General features: G+C 36.8%; 3 protein-coding genes across 3 annotated transcripts; 2 read left to right on the forward strand and 1 right to left on the reverse strand.

Annotated features, from left to right (window-relative positions):
• Positions 1-354: 354 nt before the first annotated feature.
• GCK72_023148 (uncharacterized protein) lies at positions 355-1,800 on the reverse strand (the record flags this gene model as incomplete). Its single annotated transcript, XM_053735259.1, has 8 exons — positions 355-467; positions 518-614; positions 660-780; positions 868-987; positions 1,044-1,186; positions 1,238-1,393; positions 1,525-1,675; positions 1,718-1,800. 8 exons carry the CDS (start codon positions 1,798-1,800, stop codon positions 355-357), a joined length of 984 nt encoding a protein of 327 aa, XP_053578825.1.
• An 858-nt stretch (positions 1,801-2,658) lies between these two features.
• Positions 2,659-4,978, forward strand: GCK72_023149 (uncharacterized protein; the record flags this gene model as incomplete). Its single annotated transcript, XM_003103264.2, has 12 exons — positions 2,659-2,770; positions 2,823-2,990; positions 3,168-3,247; positions 3,589-3,743; positions 3,793-3,894; positions 3,938-4,039; positions 4,090-4,205; positions 4,253-4,378; positions 4,425-4,501; positions 4,552-4,641; positions 4,710-4,769; positions 4,814-4,978. 12 exons carry the CDS (start codon positions 2,659-2,661, stop codon positions 4,976-4,978), a joined length of 1,353 nt encoding a protein of 450 aa, XP_003103312.2.
• Positions 4,979-10,089: 5,111 nt separating this feature from the next.
• GCK72_023150 (uncharacterized protein) lies at positions 10,090-11,491 on the forward strand (the record flags this gene model as incomplete). Its single annotated transcript, XM_053735260.1, has 7 exons — positions 10,090-10,191; positions 10,236-10,352; positions 10,419-10,496; positions 10,560-10,639; positions 10,682-10,955; positions 10,999-11,314; positions 11,361-11,491. 7 exons carry the CDS (start codon positions 10,090-10,092, stop codon positions 11,489-11,491), a joined length of 1,098 nt encoding a protein of 365 aa, XP_053578826.1.
• Positions 11,492-12,486: the final 995 nt, after the last annotated feature.

Genomic DNA, 12,486 nt, shown 5'->3' on the forward strand with positions numbered 1-12,486 from the left:
ATCTTATTCAATGCATGTTGTTCGTTGGAAGAGTACGCCAAGTTGACCTCATTCCTTCGCATCAATTGGCTCGTCTCGTTTCTCGTCGTCGGCGCCGTCGCAGCGCAAAGTCTATTATATGTTGATTCTGCTCAACCAGTTTTCTCTTCCCTCAGTGTGACTTCTCAGTTTTCACCTTCAATTACAATAATATGACGAGAAGTGGTTGAAAACTATGTGACAGGTTCCCAATTGTTTAGATTCGAAGAAACTGAAAATGACCACAACGAGTAATATAGATTATGTGAAAATAATCGAAAGTGTTCATACATTTGAAAATGTTTTTAAATATAAATATATTAAATAATTTGGAAATTAAACAGAGCCAATTGATCCCAGATCAACATTTTCCCTGATCACATCATGCTCATCGTAAAAAGTGATACCAGGCTGCTGAGTCGGCGATAAAGATGGTAATGCTAGCACATCTGAAAATCAAATAACATGAATAACTGGACAATATGAAAATATAACCCACCAACTTTCCCAATTTGTTCAGATTTTGAGGACATGAACTGGATAATTCTGTCAGTTGAGATATTATTCACAATAGTTGTTCTGTAGTACTTATTGATCTGAAATTGAGTGGTTCTGAAACAAAAATTAATTTTTACACTTACAATCAATCCGCTTTGTTGAACGATAACTGGTATTAAATCCGTGTCAATTAAGGCTAATGTCACTTGCGAAGAGTCCATGGTAAGTGTTGCATTGAAGATCGTAGCAGTATGCATAATTGACCTAAATCATATTTTGTGTTTTCAACCATTGTGATGTCTAGTGTCTCACTGTTGAATTCTGCCAGCAAAATTGGATATAACTCGATACCTTGGAGAGTGACGAATATTGAAATTGAAAACTGCTGGAAAGTCTGTTGCATCAAGACAAGGCATCAAATATCGAAGACCTGAGGAAGAGGTCACCGAGTTTCCAAACACTATCGAGTATCTGAATAAATGAACTTTCGATTGAAAATTTGTCATTTCTGAACTTTGAAAGAATACCTGGATGTCCCGTTGAGAAGAGTGTATTCCAAGTGTTTGGGACCACCTCCAGGAAAGTCGAGTTCCCCATCGAAGTCTATTCGGAGAATGTAGTTTTCTTGAGAGGTCAAATTGGATATCGGAATATAAGCTTGCACTCCTGTCTGAATATAAACCTAGTTTCTTTTAAAATATAGGGAGAGTAAAAAAAGTACCGATTTATCATAAGCGCCAGGGGAGGGGGTAGACATTGTTCCATTTGAATCTTCTAATGTTATAGAAGATATTTTGATTTTGTCACCTCGATGGAAGAATAACTGTTGGGTAACATCTCGAGCAACAAAATTCATTTGTATGCTTCCACTATATTCCTGAAAACATATATGTTTGATGGCATTTGATGACATCAGTATAGAATCTGGAGCTTTTGATGTCAGTTTATCAATTTGTATCATGAAATGAGTAATCAAAATAAAAATTCATAATTCTAAAAAAGGCATACCCGATTCACTGTTTCCGGTGTAGAATTGAAAACCAAAAACACGTTATATTCAGATGGAACTGTGATGTAGGGAATGGTACTGGGTACATTATTACTTGGTAATACAGTCTTATTGATAAGCGATCCAAATACCACAAACACGTAAATAATGCTGAAAAAATCATCTAATAAAAATTAATTTTGAAAAACCTACCATGCCACTGCTGACAAAATTAGCCATGTTAACAAAAATCGAAGGTTGCACTCAAATCTATGTCGTATTTTCTGAACTTTCATTTAAAAAGAAAAACATGTATTTGTATAATGTGGAGCTCGGCAGAACCGATTTCTTCCATTGTTTGCAATGCTCTCAAACACTGTTCAAAAAATATGACGATTCCTTATCAGAGACACGCAGAGAGGCAAAGAAAAAGAGAACAGGGAGAAATGAACACGAGTATAAAAACTGGATTGATTATTTTTGGTTGATTACTTCTAAACTGATTGGTGACTAGGTCGAACACGCACACACGCACACATTATGTTCTTCTTACTTCTACTCTCTCAATTTCTACCGTCGTCATTGACAAAACTGAAATTTCAAAGGAAAATTTAATTTGATATAATCTGTCATAATACGCCTTGTGAACGATAAATTGAAAGATATATTATCTCAGTGATCATATCTTTTATGATTACCTTGAACTATCGAGAAGAAATAGAGAAAGATATGACTATTTGATTGAACCACCTGCCAGTATTCTTTCTATCTCACCTTTACATACCTAAACAGGAAAAAGAACAAGCAATAGACAGCAGAAAAGGTACGTCATGAGAAGATACTAATGTGTATCTTTTCTTTCATAATTCGAATCATTGAAAGTTTCGAATTCTTTTGATCTTTTTTGTTTATATTCTGTTAGCAGGTGGGATTTAATACCAAGAATGAGATCCTTATCTGTTATGCAATGGAACCGACCGGAAACTCCTACACTTCTGGGACTATGGCTTCTACTGATTGTTGGAGCAAAAATTGGTAAGAAAATTTTTACTGTATTAAGTTTTTGGCAACAAAAACTTGTTGCACTGCAAATTTGGTTGTTAGAGCTCTGTTTTTTTGTTCATTATATCCTGTTGTTCTCAGCATTTCACAGAATGCCAACTGCTCGTCATTTCTTCCCAGAATCCGCAGTTCTTATCGTACTAGGCCTTTTTGCTGGTTTTTCCATTTATGAGTTATGGACCGTTGATCTCTATTTGCATCCAGGTATGTTTTCAACAACGTCTTTCTCATTATCTAAAGTTATCTCAGTTTACAGATCTATTTTTTCTATATCTTCTACCTCCAATTGTACTAGAGGCCGGGTACTTCATGCCAAACAAAGCATTCGTCAGCAATATCACAACGATATCATTATTTGCCGTCGCCGGAACGGTGATGAATATCTTTTTGACAAGTATCACATTCTTCTCATGTTGTCTTTCGTGTATGTTTTTATATTGAAGGTTGCTTCATATTCGCATGCCAAAACTTCTACAATTTCAACATCACGATAGTAGATACTTTACTGTTTTCGACAGTAATTTCTGCAGTGGATCCAGTTGCAGTCTTATCAGGCAGGTTCACATTTTTTGAAAAATACTTATCCACATTTTGTTTGCAGTATTTGAAGAAATACATGTCAATAAACTGCTTTACATCACAGTTTTCGGAGAGTCATTGCTCAATGATGCAGTCACGGTGGTAAGTAACTTGATTTGGAAATTAATTTTATCCAGACTTGTCACGGGCCGAGCCGGAACCAAAATTATTTTTGGACCAATTTGGTCCGTTTTGAACCAAAGTTTTAATTTTTGAAAATTTTTGGAATTTTTTTTGGAAAACAAATTCAATCAAAAAGTAAAAACGTATGCAAATTTACTTATTTTTATTCTAAAATTTCAAAACATTTCAAAACATTTTGTCAAAAAATGATTCCTCATTTTTAAATTCGGGCGGAGAGAAAGTTCAGCACGGACCGAGCCTGGCGGGCCAGAATTTAGACATGTCGGATTTATCAAAGATATATATCATATATCATTCAGGTCCTTTACCATTCGTTCCACTCTATGGTCCGTATTGGACAGGCTCATCTGATATATCAAGATTATACAATGTCGATGATGAACTTTTTCCTGGTTTCTGGTGGTGGAATTTTAGTTGGAGTAGTGTTTGCAGTGTTTGCGGCTCTAGGAGTGAAGTAAGTGCCTATTTCACAATTCAGATTGGAAGTAGATTCATTTTTTCAGATGGAGCGCAAATGTATCAGTTCTACAGCCGATTATTTGTATTACTGTACCATACATGGCATACTTGTGTTCGGAAATTGTGCATGTTTCTGGGATTTTAGGGTACAAGATTCCAAATTTGTTATTTTATCATATATATATTCAGAATTGTTGTTTGCGGTATCTGCATGAAATCTTATGTGACCGGAAGTATGGAGGAAAGAGCGGATATCACTGTGAAGTACACACTAAAAACGTTGTCGTCTTGGTAATTGCTTTTGTTTCCGGAATGCGTACTTCGACATTATAATATTTTAGTTGCGAAGCTGTGATTTTTGTCTTCTTGGGATTTTCTATCTTTTCCAAGGATCACATGTGGGATATTGGGTTTGCCGTTGTCACCGTCATCACATGTTTTGCCGCAAGATTTTTAGGTTAAAAAAGAGAAATCTTGCAAAGAAAACACATCGAAATGTTCCAGTTGTTTTCGTCCTCTCCTGGGTTGCAAACAAGTGGAGAATGCAAAAAATCTCTCTGAGAGATCAAACAATCATGGCTTTTGGTGGGCTCCGAGGTGCAATTTGTTTCGGATTGGTGTTGACCATTGGTGAGCTTCTCAGACTAGTCGAAATAAAATTGAATACGAATTTCAGATGGTGAGGTTGTCCCGGCAAAACCTATCATGATATCCACTACTCTGATTGTGATTGTGTTTACTGTATTCATCCAGGTAAACAATTTTTAGAGGTGAAATGCAACAATTTATTATTTGGCTTTCAGGGAACAATGATCAAACCATTGGTGTCGTTTTTGAATGTGAAAATCGACAATGCTTATGACAAAAGTTTATTCGAAAGTTGTATGGAGCATGTAAGTGTTTACAGTCTTTAGGAAAGCTGATGTAAGGTGTTGTGTTGAAGCAGATCTTTCATTTTCAGTGTTTCGAAGACGCTATGTGTGGTGTTGAAGCAATAATCGGTTCTCATGGGCAGTATTATGTAGGTTTTTATTCAGTACAATATTTTCTCATAAATTTTTTCAGTGGAAGAATAAGGTCGACAAATGGAACACCCAGTTTTTGGAACCTGCATTGTCACGGCAAGACATGAACCGAGGACGACGGCTAGTGAAGAAACTGACTGATATGACAACTGATGAGCAGAGAGAAGCGTTGCTGCATGACGATGTGACTGAGCTAGACCCATGAAAATATTGTTTAATATTCTGATATATAGTAATGAATCCTTAATAAATTGATTTGCGATGTGTATTACATATTACGATACTGAAATTTCTTTCACAACATTTTTGTTATAGAAATCAGCTGGTCTAACTTGTGACTCACCTTCTGTCTCTCCAAGATCTGGAGACAAAACAAAAGTCTAAAAACAGCCGAGGCAGTTGAAATGATGTAGACATTACAGTGCGTCGACAGCATTACAAACTACCTCAGATGCTTCTGTTAGACTGTTTCGTAGAATATAGAAAATACTCAGAATGTAAGGAATACTGGATAGAAATAAGGAATGGCGCCCCGGGAATAATATCAGGAGCAGACGAAGACAACTCCGCCCACTTGCATTCCTCCTCCCCCTTCTTTTTTCTCCGCTCACTTTTTTCCACTGTTGCTTTGTCACGCCGATAGGACCTATCCTAAGGCAGACATTGATGTCTCTAACTGAATTGCACTTTCTCGCATTCGTCAAATATTAGAACACTTCGAAAAGAACGAACGCGCAGCTATTTTTTTTTAGTTTGTTCGTTCTTTCGGTTGAACGAACGTTTCACTCTCGTTTGCACACTTTCTATGAATGAATCAGAAAATGAAGGGGAAACTGAATGTCGAACGTCTATACAATACAAAATGAGAACATTTAAAATCGGGGTTACATCTGGATTCCTTGAATTTTTATCTTTTTCAATATTCTAAATAGGGAGAAGAGGGAAACATGAAAAAAGGAATTGGATAGTTGTCCTACTGGCTGATTTCACTCAACAACTGCCGAAAAACAAGTTGGTCTTGTTCAGAATGACCTTTTCTGCGAAGAGGGAAGTTTCGCTAAAGTGCATATTGAGGTTCTGCACTGCAAGTGGCCGTTGGCAAAACAAGGGTTTTTGATCTTGTAAGGACCGGGGAAAGAAGTTATGAATCAAATGATTTGAATCACTAATTGGTAATATATCAAAATCATCAAATATAACCGCAAGAACGGAACAGGGATGGAACTGGGGAGGCGAAGCTTGAATGAAGAGCTCAGACCTCTCAATCCATCTCCAGCCTACCCCAACTCCGCCCCCTGCCTTCATCTGCTCCGTCTCTGTCAGGACACGCCTACTTTTCTAAGATTCTAGATCAAAAAACGTTTCATCACTAAGAATTCCAGACAGTCCATGAAATGAACGAGACGTTAGGAGGAAGATGTTTGCACAGTTCTTCCCTCTCCACGATCAACGTTGCCCTATTCGTTTGTTCGAACTATTGGAAGAGTGCTGGGCAGAAAAGTGCACACGAGTCTTGAAAAAATGAAGGAAGAATTTCGGGAAAGGTTATCTAAACTCGATGGAAATATCCGTGATGGGTGGTCAGCTGGCTGGGAAAAGTTATTAAATTTCAAGACGGTTGCTGTAAAAGAAAAGTGGGACCATTGAAGAACAACCGGTTTCTGGTTTCTTGTGGTTTTTTTTTCATGGTAACACCTGCAATTAAAAAGTTTTACATGTCACGTTTTCCAAAATTTAATTATTGAACTTGCACTGTTCTAACGTTATAATTATACAGAATTCTAGTCCAATATTGAATACTTTGTTATTCAAAAAAGGTCATATGGCCTCAGCGAAGCACCAACTGGTACTTGTTGTTCCAGCAGAAACAAATTCTCAGCAGCTCTTTCTTGTTTGCTATCCCTTCCTTTGAAACCCTCTGCACTTCCGAACGCGAGCCAATTTTCTTCTTTCATTCCAAATGTTCAGAGCAGCTTGGATGCTCCGCGAGCAAACTTAAAGTGCAACTGAAAGACACAACGAAAAAGGATGAGAGAGGAGAAAACGGCAGGCGCGGCGTCGGTGGCGATGAGAGGGGACACGCACGTCAGCGCCCCACGGCCAAGCGTGCTGGCCGGTAACATGAAAAGTGCACTTTCTTTCTCTGCGTCTGAATTAGTGGATGGCTGTAACTGGCAGTTCAGACTGAACATTCATCTTTATACTCATTCTCTCGTTCTCTTGGATCTCGTCTCGCGGCTCAATAGTACAGAAACGACGAAGGGCATGCTGGAATATTATATGACATGTGCAATATCACAAAGTTTCCGGGGTATTGAAATTGTCAGAAATAAATGGAGTAATGGGATTGGTTTTTTGAATAAATTTACGTATAGAAAATAAGAGGACTGGCTCATCAAGGGACCCTGCAGAACTCATTAATCATAAATTTATGCAAAAAGTCAGTATTTTTTATTGTGCATATCACATATGAATAACATATACAAATATATTTAACGTTCTGGATGTCAAAAAAGTTTGTTTGTAAGAGAAGATTCACAGAGTTTTGGATGAAATCTTCCCTGTCGTATTATAGCGTTTTATATAGTTCTGTTACATTTCAATTTTTAACAACAACTATAACCAGCACACTCATTTCATATTTTCTGTGTCAAACTATCTGGAATTCCAACTCTAATATCAACTCTGATACGAATTTGTCATTTTCTTTAAGTGCACCTACTTTGAATATATTTAGCAAACTTCACTTTTGAGTCCTTTCTAGAAACGTTTCCGGTTCAGTTCTAATGTTTGTTCCAACTCAATTTCGTGCCAGTCTCCTCGCACTTTTCCAGACACCGGCAAACACTAAATTAGCGTCATTTGCTGTCACATTATATAAGATCATGTGTACTTTTTTCTGAAAGTGAAATTGGATTTATACGAGACACGCTCAGAGTATATACATGAATCCCCCAGATTATTCACAAGATTTTCAACAGAAATTTTATCTTACATTTTTCCGCCAAACTACACTGAATCGTTCCATGCAGATTAATGTTAAAGTGCGATTTCACTTCTGAAAAGTACATGATTTATAGATCAGCTGGCTAGAAAGTCCAATCGAGGAAAATGAAAATTTCAGACATCATGGTCTTTGATTTTTCCAATTAAAAATAGGAGTTGAGGTAGTTTTTGGAGATAGATGTACAGATAAGTGTTGTTTTTAAACACAACACTGTGGATGTTTTGATGATCCGCCTGATTTGACCATGCGGACTTCTCAGGTTGATTAGTATGATTGGTTTACAAGAACACAACCAACGGGCTCCATGTGTTGGCTTTGAAACAAAGATCATTTGAAAAATTATTGGAGGGAAAAAATTTCGGATGTTCACTAAAGACAGTTCTTACAATGAAATGTACATAACAACGTCACACATGGTATTTCAGAAACCAGAGATGCGGATTAGTATGTTTTTGAATAAAAGTGAAGGTTACCAAAAGACCTTTTCCTTCACCATATGATATTGTTTTTCCCCTTTGCCATGATTTAATTTAGTAATTAGTGTTGTCAAGTATAAAAAGAGTTGGAAAGCGAAAGATTGCCATTAACTTCAGTTTTCTTTTGTTTGGCAACTATTTTCCAATTTGAGATTTGACTCCAACTGTTCTAGAAAATTTCTGTTGCGAGAAAATCCTGCTGTTGACTTAATCACTCAGGGATCGGTAAATAGATAGGGACAAAGAAATAATAAACTCCAAATGATTTTTTGAGATGCAAATACATGTGACCTCATATAACTTATATAATACCAGCTGCTGTTTGAAATATACTGACTGTAGGTATTTTTTTTTAAACACTTTCATTAAGAATGTTTCTGTTTGAAAAGTTTCTAAATTTAGGTGTATAATCAATGGTGCTGTAAATTTTGTATTATTGAGTTTGTGTCTCAACCAAATGCCGTCTGTCTCACAGAGTTATAGTTGACGGATGACACAGATTACGAGCAAGAAACCGACCAGATCACTGGTCTCAACTTATCTAATCATGCAAAATAGAATGATTTTTTCGAACAAAATTTGATTTGAAAATAAAGTGTTTCTCAAAGGTACATTCAAATCTTCTCTCTATTATATTTTACTTGGTGTACCCAAACAGCTTGAACATGTCTATACATTTCCAGTACAAATCAACACAAAAAGCGTATTTATCTTGATCCGATTTTGACCTAAAGAGGAGAATCATTTGTAGGCTAGACGGTTCGAAGCATTAGAAGAAACACTCCGAGAACCTGGGTTAAATTAGATTAAAATCTTTTTTCCAGGTTTCACCTCTAGCTGACAACTTTCAATCTTAATAGTCAATCTTCTTGTTCGTTCCGGAGTATTCAGATTCGGGATGCGCCGTTTTGCCTCCTGGAGACGGATGGCCTAAATGTAACTGCGCTTACACTTCCCTCTCCTTTCGATTCGCGCAAATCGTCGTAGTGAGGATATGCTTGTTTCTGTATGCCCATCTCACCATTTCACCTCTTTTCCCTCATCTAGTCTTCCTCGCCTCAATGACCCATTTCACTCGGATTCCACCACTTCGGATTCATCCCTCCTCCGGCTTTCAATTCCTTCACTCACTAATTCTCCAGAATCCTCCGCGGATGATTAGACGAAGTTCGCAAGCAAAAAAACTTTCGAAAAGCAAGAATGACTACTGAAAATGACTGTATTATTAGGTACCAAGAAATCAAACTATGGCATGATCCAATCCTCCTTTTTCCTCCTTTTATTGCTTATACGTTGACTGGAAACCTGTTTGATAACGAGAACCGTGTTTTCATTCGAATTCTCAATATGCCATCCTCACTCACTTTGGCATTTCTCTCATCTTATAATACTTCTTTCTCTTTTCTAAAGATCATTTTATTCAGATTTCAGATTTCAATCATGGGTTCCATAGACCTGAATACGCAGAAAGAAGAGAATAATAACAACGTTATTCTCAAAGAGCATCATGAAGATATTTCCGCTAAATCAAAAAGGCGAGAATTCAAAGAAAAAACATTTGTCGTCCGGGAATCACTGCTCACGTATGTTTTTTTACGTTGAAAATTTGAATATTTTCTCTTGGAACTGGATATCAGGTCCCGTGCTTAGTTTTTTAAACCTTATTTCAGAACTGAATTTCGAAATGGCAACATGAAAATTGTTTACAATTGTTTCACTGCAGTGTTTCTACTTTTCTTCCTCCGAGCCATGGTAGATGATATATTTGTCCACAAAATGCCTTTTTACCACACTTGGCTTATCTGGTGGAACTTTGAAAATTTCTTCTCCACAATGGCAGTTTGGACAGGTATGTTTTTGAGCACAATCGGTGTTTACTATGCTTACCAACATTGGTCAACAATCCCTTCAAAAAATACCGACTTGGCGTCAAATGTGAGTTTTTGGTCCCGAACATCTATGCTAATGAGTTTTTACAGCTTCCATTTGTTAGTGTCTACCTGACATATCTCGTCGCCTTCTTCTATTTTCCTTTGAAGTTTCTTTATGAGTCAGATCTTAAATGCGCCTGCTCTTTCATCATAACATGCGAGACGGTATGTTTTTGGAAAGGAAATAATGGCAATTTGGTGCAATAAGGATTATTAAAAATGGTTTTGCAGACTAGGATTGCAATGAAAGTGCATTCGTTTATAAGGGAGAATTGGAGCAGGGCAATGTTGAGGAAAAGTGGAGGAGTGGTAAGTGCGAGAGGGATTTTTACATATCAAAGGGTTTTGATGAAATGAGCACAACCGTTTTAGATTGACTCATGGCCATCAATCGAGCAATTTTTATATTATCAATTCTGCCCATCATTCATCTACAGAGACGAATACCCTAGGTGACTCACCATTCTTTCAATCTCCAATTTCTTATTTTTCAGAACTGAGAAGCGGGATATGAAACAAGCTGGTCTTTATTTCTTGGAATGTCTTGCTCTGATTGAGTTTGTCAATCTTACCTACACACAATGGGTCTTCCCTTGGCTCCATGTTCAAGACTATACTTCTTTGAGCTTTTCTACAATTGCTCTGTCTCTTTTCACCGGAATTATCCCTGGAATCATTTGTTTAATCACTCTGTTCTACGGACTCCTCCACTGTTGGTTGAACTGTTTTTCGGAAATGATGCAATTTGCTGACAGGCAGTTTTATTTGGTATAGAAAGCTAGGAATGGCTGATAAAATCTTGTATTTTCAGAACTGGTGGAACTCTTCGAATATGGCGGAATACTACCGTAACTGGAATCTTGTAGTTCACGATTGGCTTTATGCCTACGTTTTCCGGGATTTGGCTGCTTACACTCCTGGAAGAAAAGGACAGAAAACAGCTCAGATGGCAGTTTTCTTTTTATCTGCTGTTTTTCACGAATACTGGTTTGGAGTAGCTTTCAGATGTTTTTACCCTGTGATGTTTGTACTGTACTTTATCTTTGGTGGCATCTTTTTTGCTGTTTCTCGTCTTATTACAAACCGATCCGCTTGGAACACGGCTCTCTGGTTTAATCTTCTTATTGGTATGCTTCGCCTTTGTCTATTGAAACATATAAGTAAGAATTTCAGGAACTGGAATGTTTATTGCGTTCTATGGACAGGAATGGTACGCAAGAAGAGGACACTGTGCACCGTATTCAAACGCTGTCGTAGATTTACTGTTTCCAAGACATTGGAATTGCCAACCACCAATCTCATAAGTTACTTGATGTCTTTGAAGCGACGGTATCGCATATTTATTTTTTTTTGTTTAATTTTTATCTGTTCAGAAACAACGTCTTAGATTTTTAAAATATGTTTTTGTATGTAAATGAATGTTAGTTCTACAATTTCATTGGGAACACTTTTATAGTTTTCTCACAATTTTCCCATTTTTTGTGTATTGATAATCGCCAAATAATGCAACGTAGTTAATTTGAACAGTAAATTGAGAGAAATGATCATCTAAATCTGGTGAACACTATTTAAGTGAATAATACAGTATTTCCAATTAGACATACAAATTTCCACATATGACCACTTGTTTTTCGAATGGAACTAGAAACTTAATTTGTCGTTGCCGGATGCTATTAGCTGAAGAACAATTTTAATTGACTTAGAAAAAACGTTGATCCGGTAGGAAATTAGATGGATAGAGAAATGACAATTTGTCGAAAGAGTAAAAATATAATTATGGGTTACTTAGCCAAAACTCAAATATCGCTTTTTCGTTACTAAATTTACTATCGGAGACATGTTTCTCATTGAATAATTAACAAACTATCCAAAATATCATTATACGAACAAATGATAGTTCTGGCGAAGTCGGTGTCAATGTATTGATTTTGGAGTTTTGTAATTGAACGTTCCGAGAAACTCAAAAAAATGTGGAAAAACTGTACAGAATACTGAAAAAAAAAACTATAAAATAGCAGAAGTGAACAGTTTGAGCCAGCATAAAATGAGACGAGTGGATGTTACATCAAATCCAGGTATGCCACAAATGGTCCTTGCTCAAAACCTAAAAAATTTCCAGAAATCGATCCACGGTTGGTTGAGGAAGCTCGAAACAAATCGACATCCAAAAGCGATATGGCGGTAGAGCTCGCCCCTTTTCCCCAAAAGAGAAGAATATAATTTTAAATCAAACTTTTGGTCACGAGTGTTCTATTAGAGGATAAAATATAAGTTTTGTGAAAGTGTTATATTTGCAACA

The sequence above is a fragment of the Caenorhabditis remanei genome, chromosome X (assembly GCF_010183535.1).
Source record: "Caenorhabditis remanei strain PX506 chromosome X, whole genome shotgun sequence".
Taxonomy (NCBI): domain Eukaryota; kingdom Metazoa; phylum Nematoda; class Chromadorea; order Rhabditida; family Rhabditidae; genus Caenorhabditis; species Caenorhabditis remanei.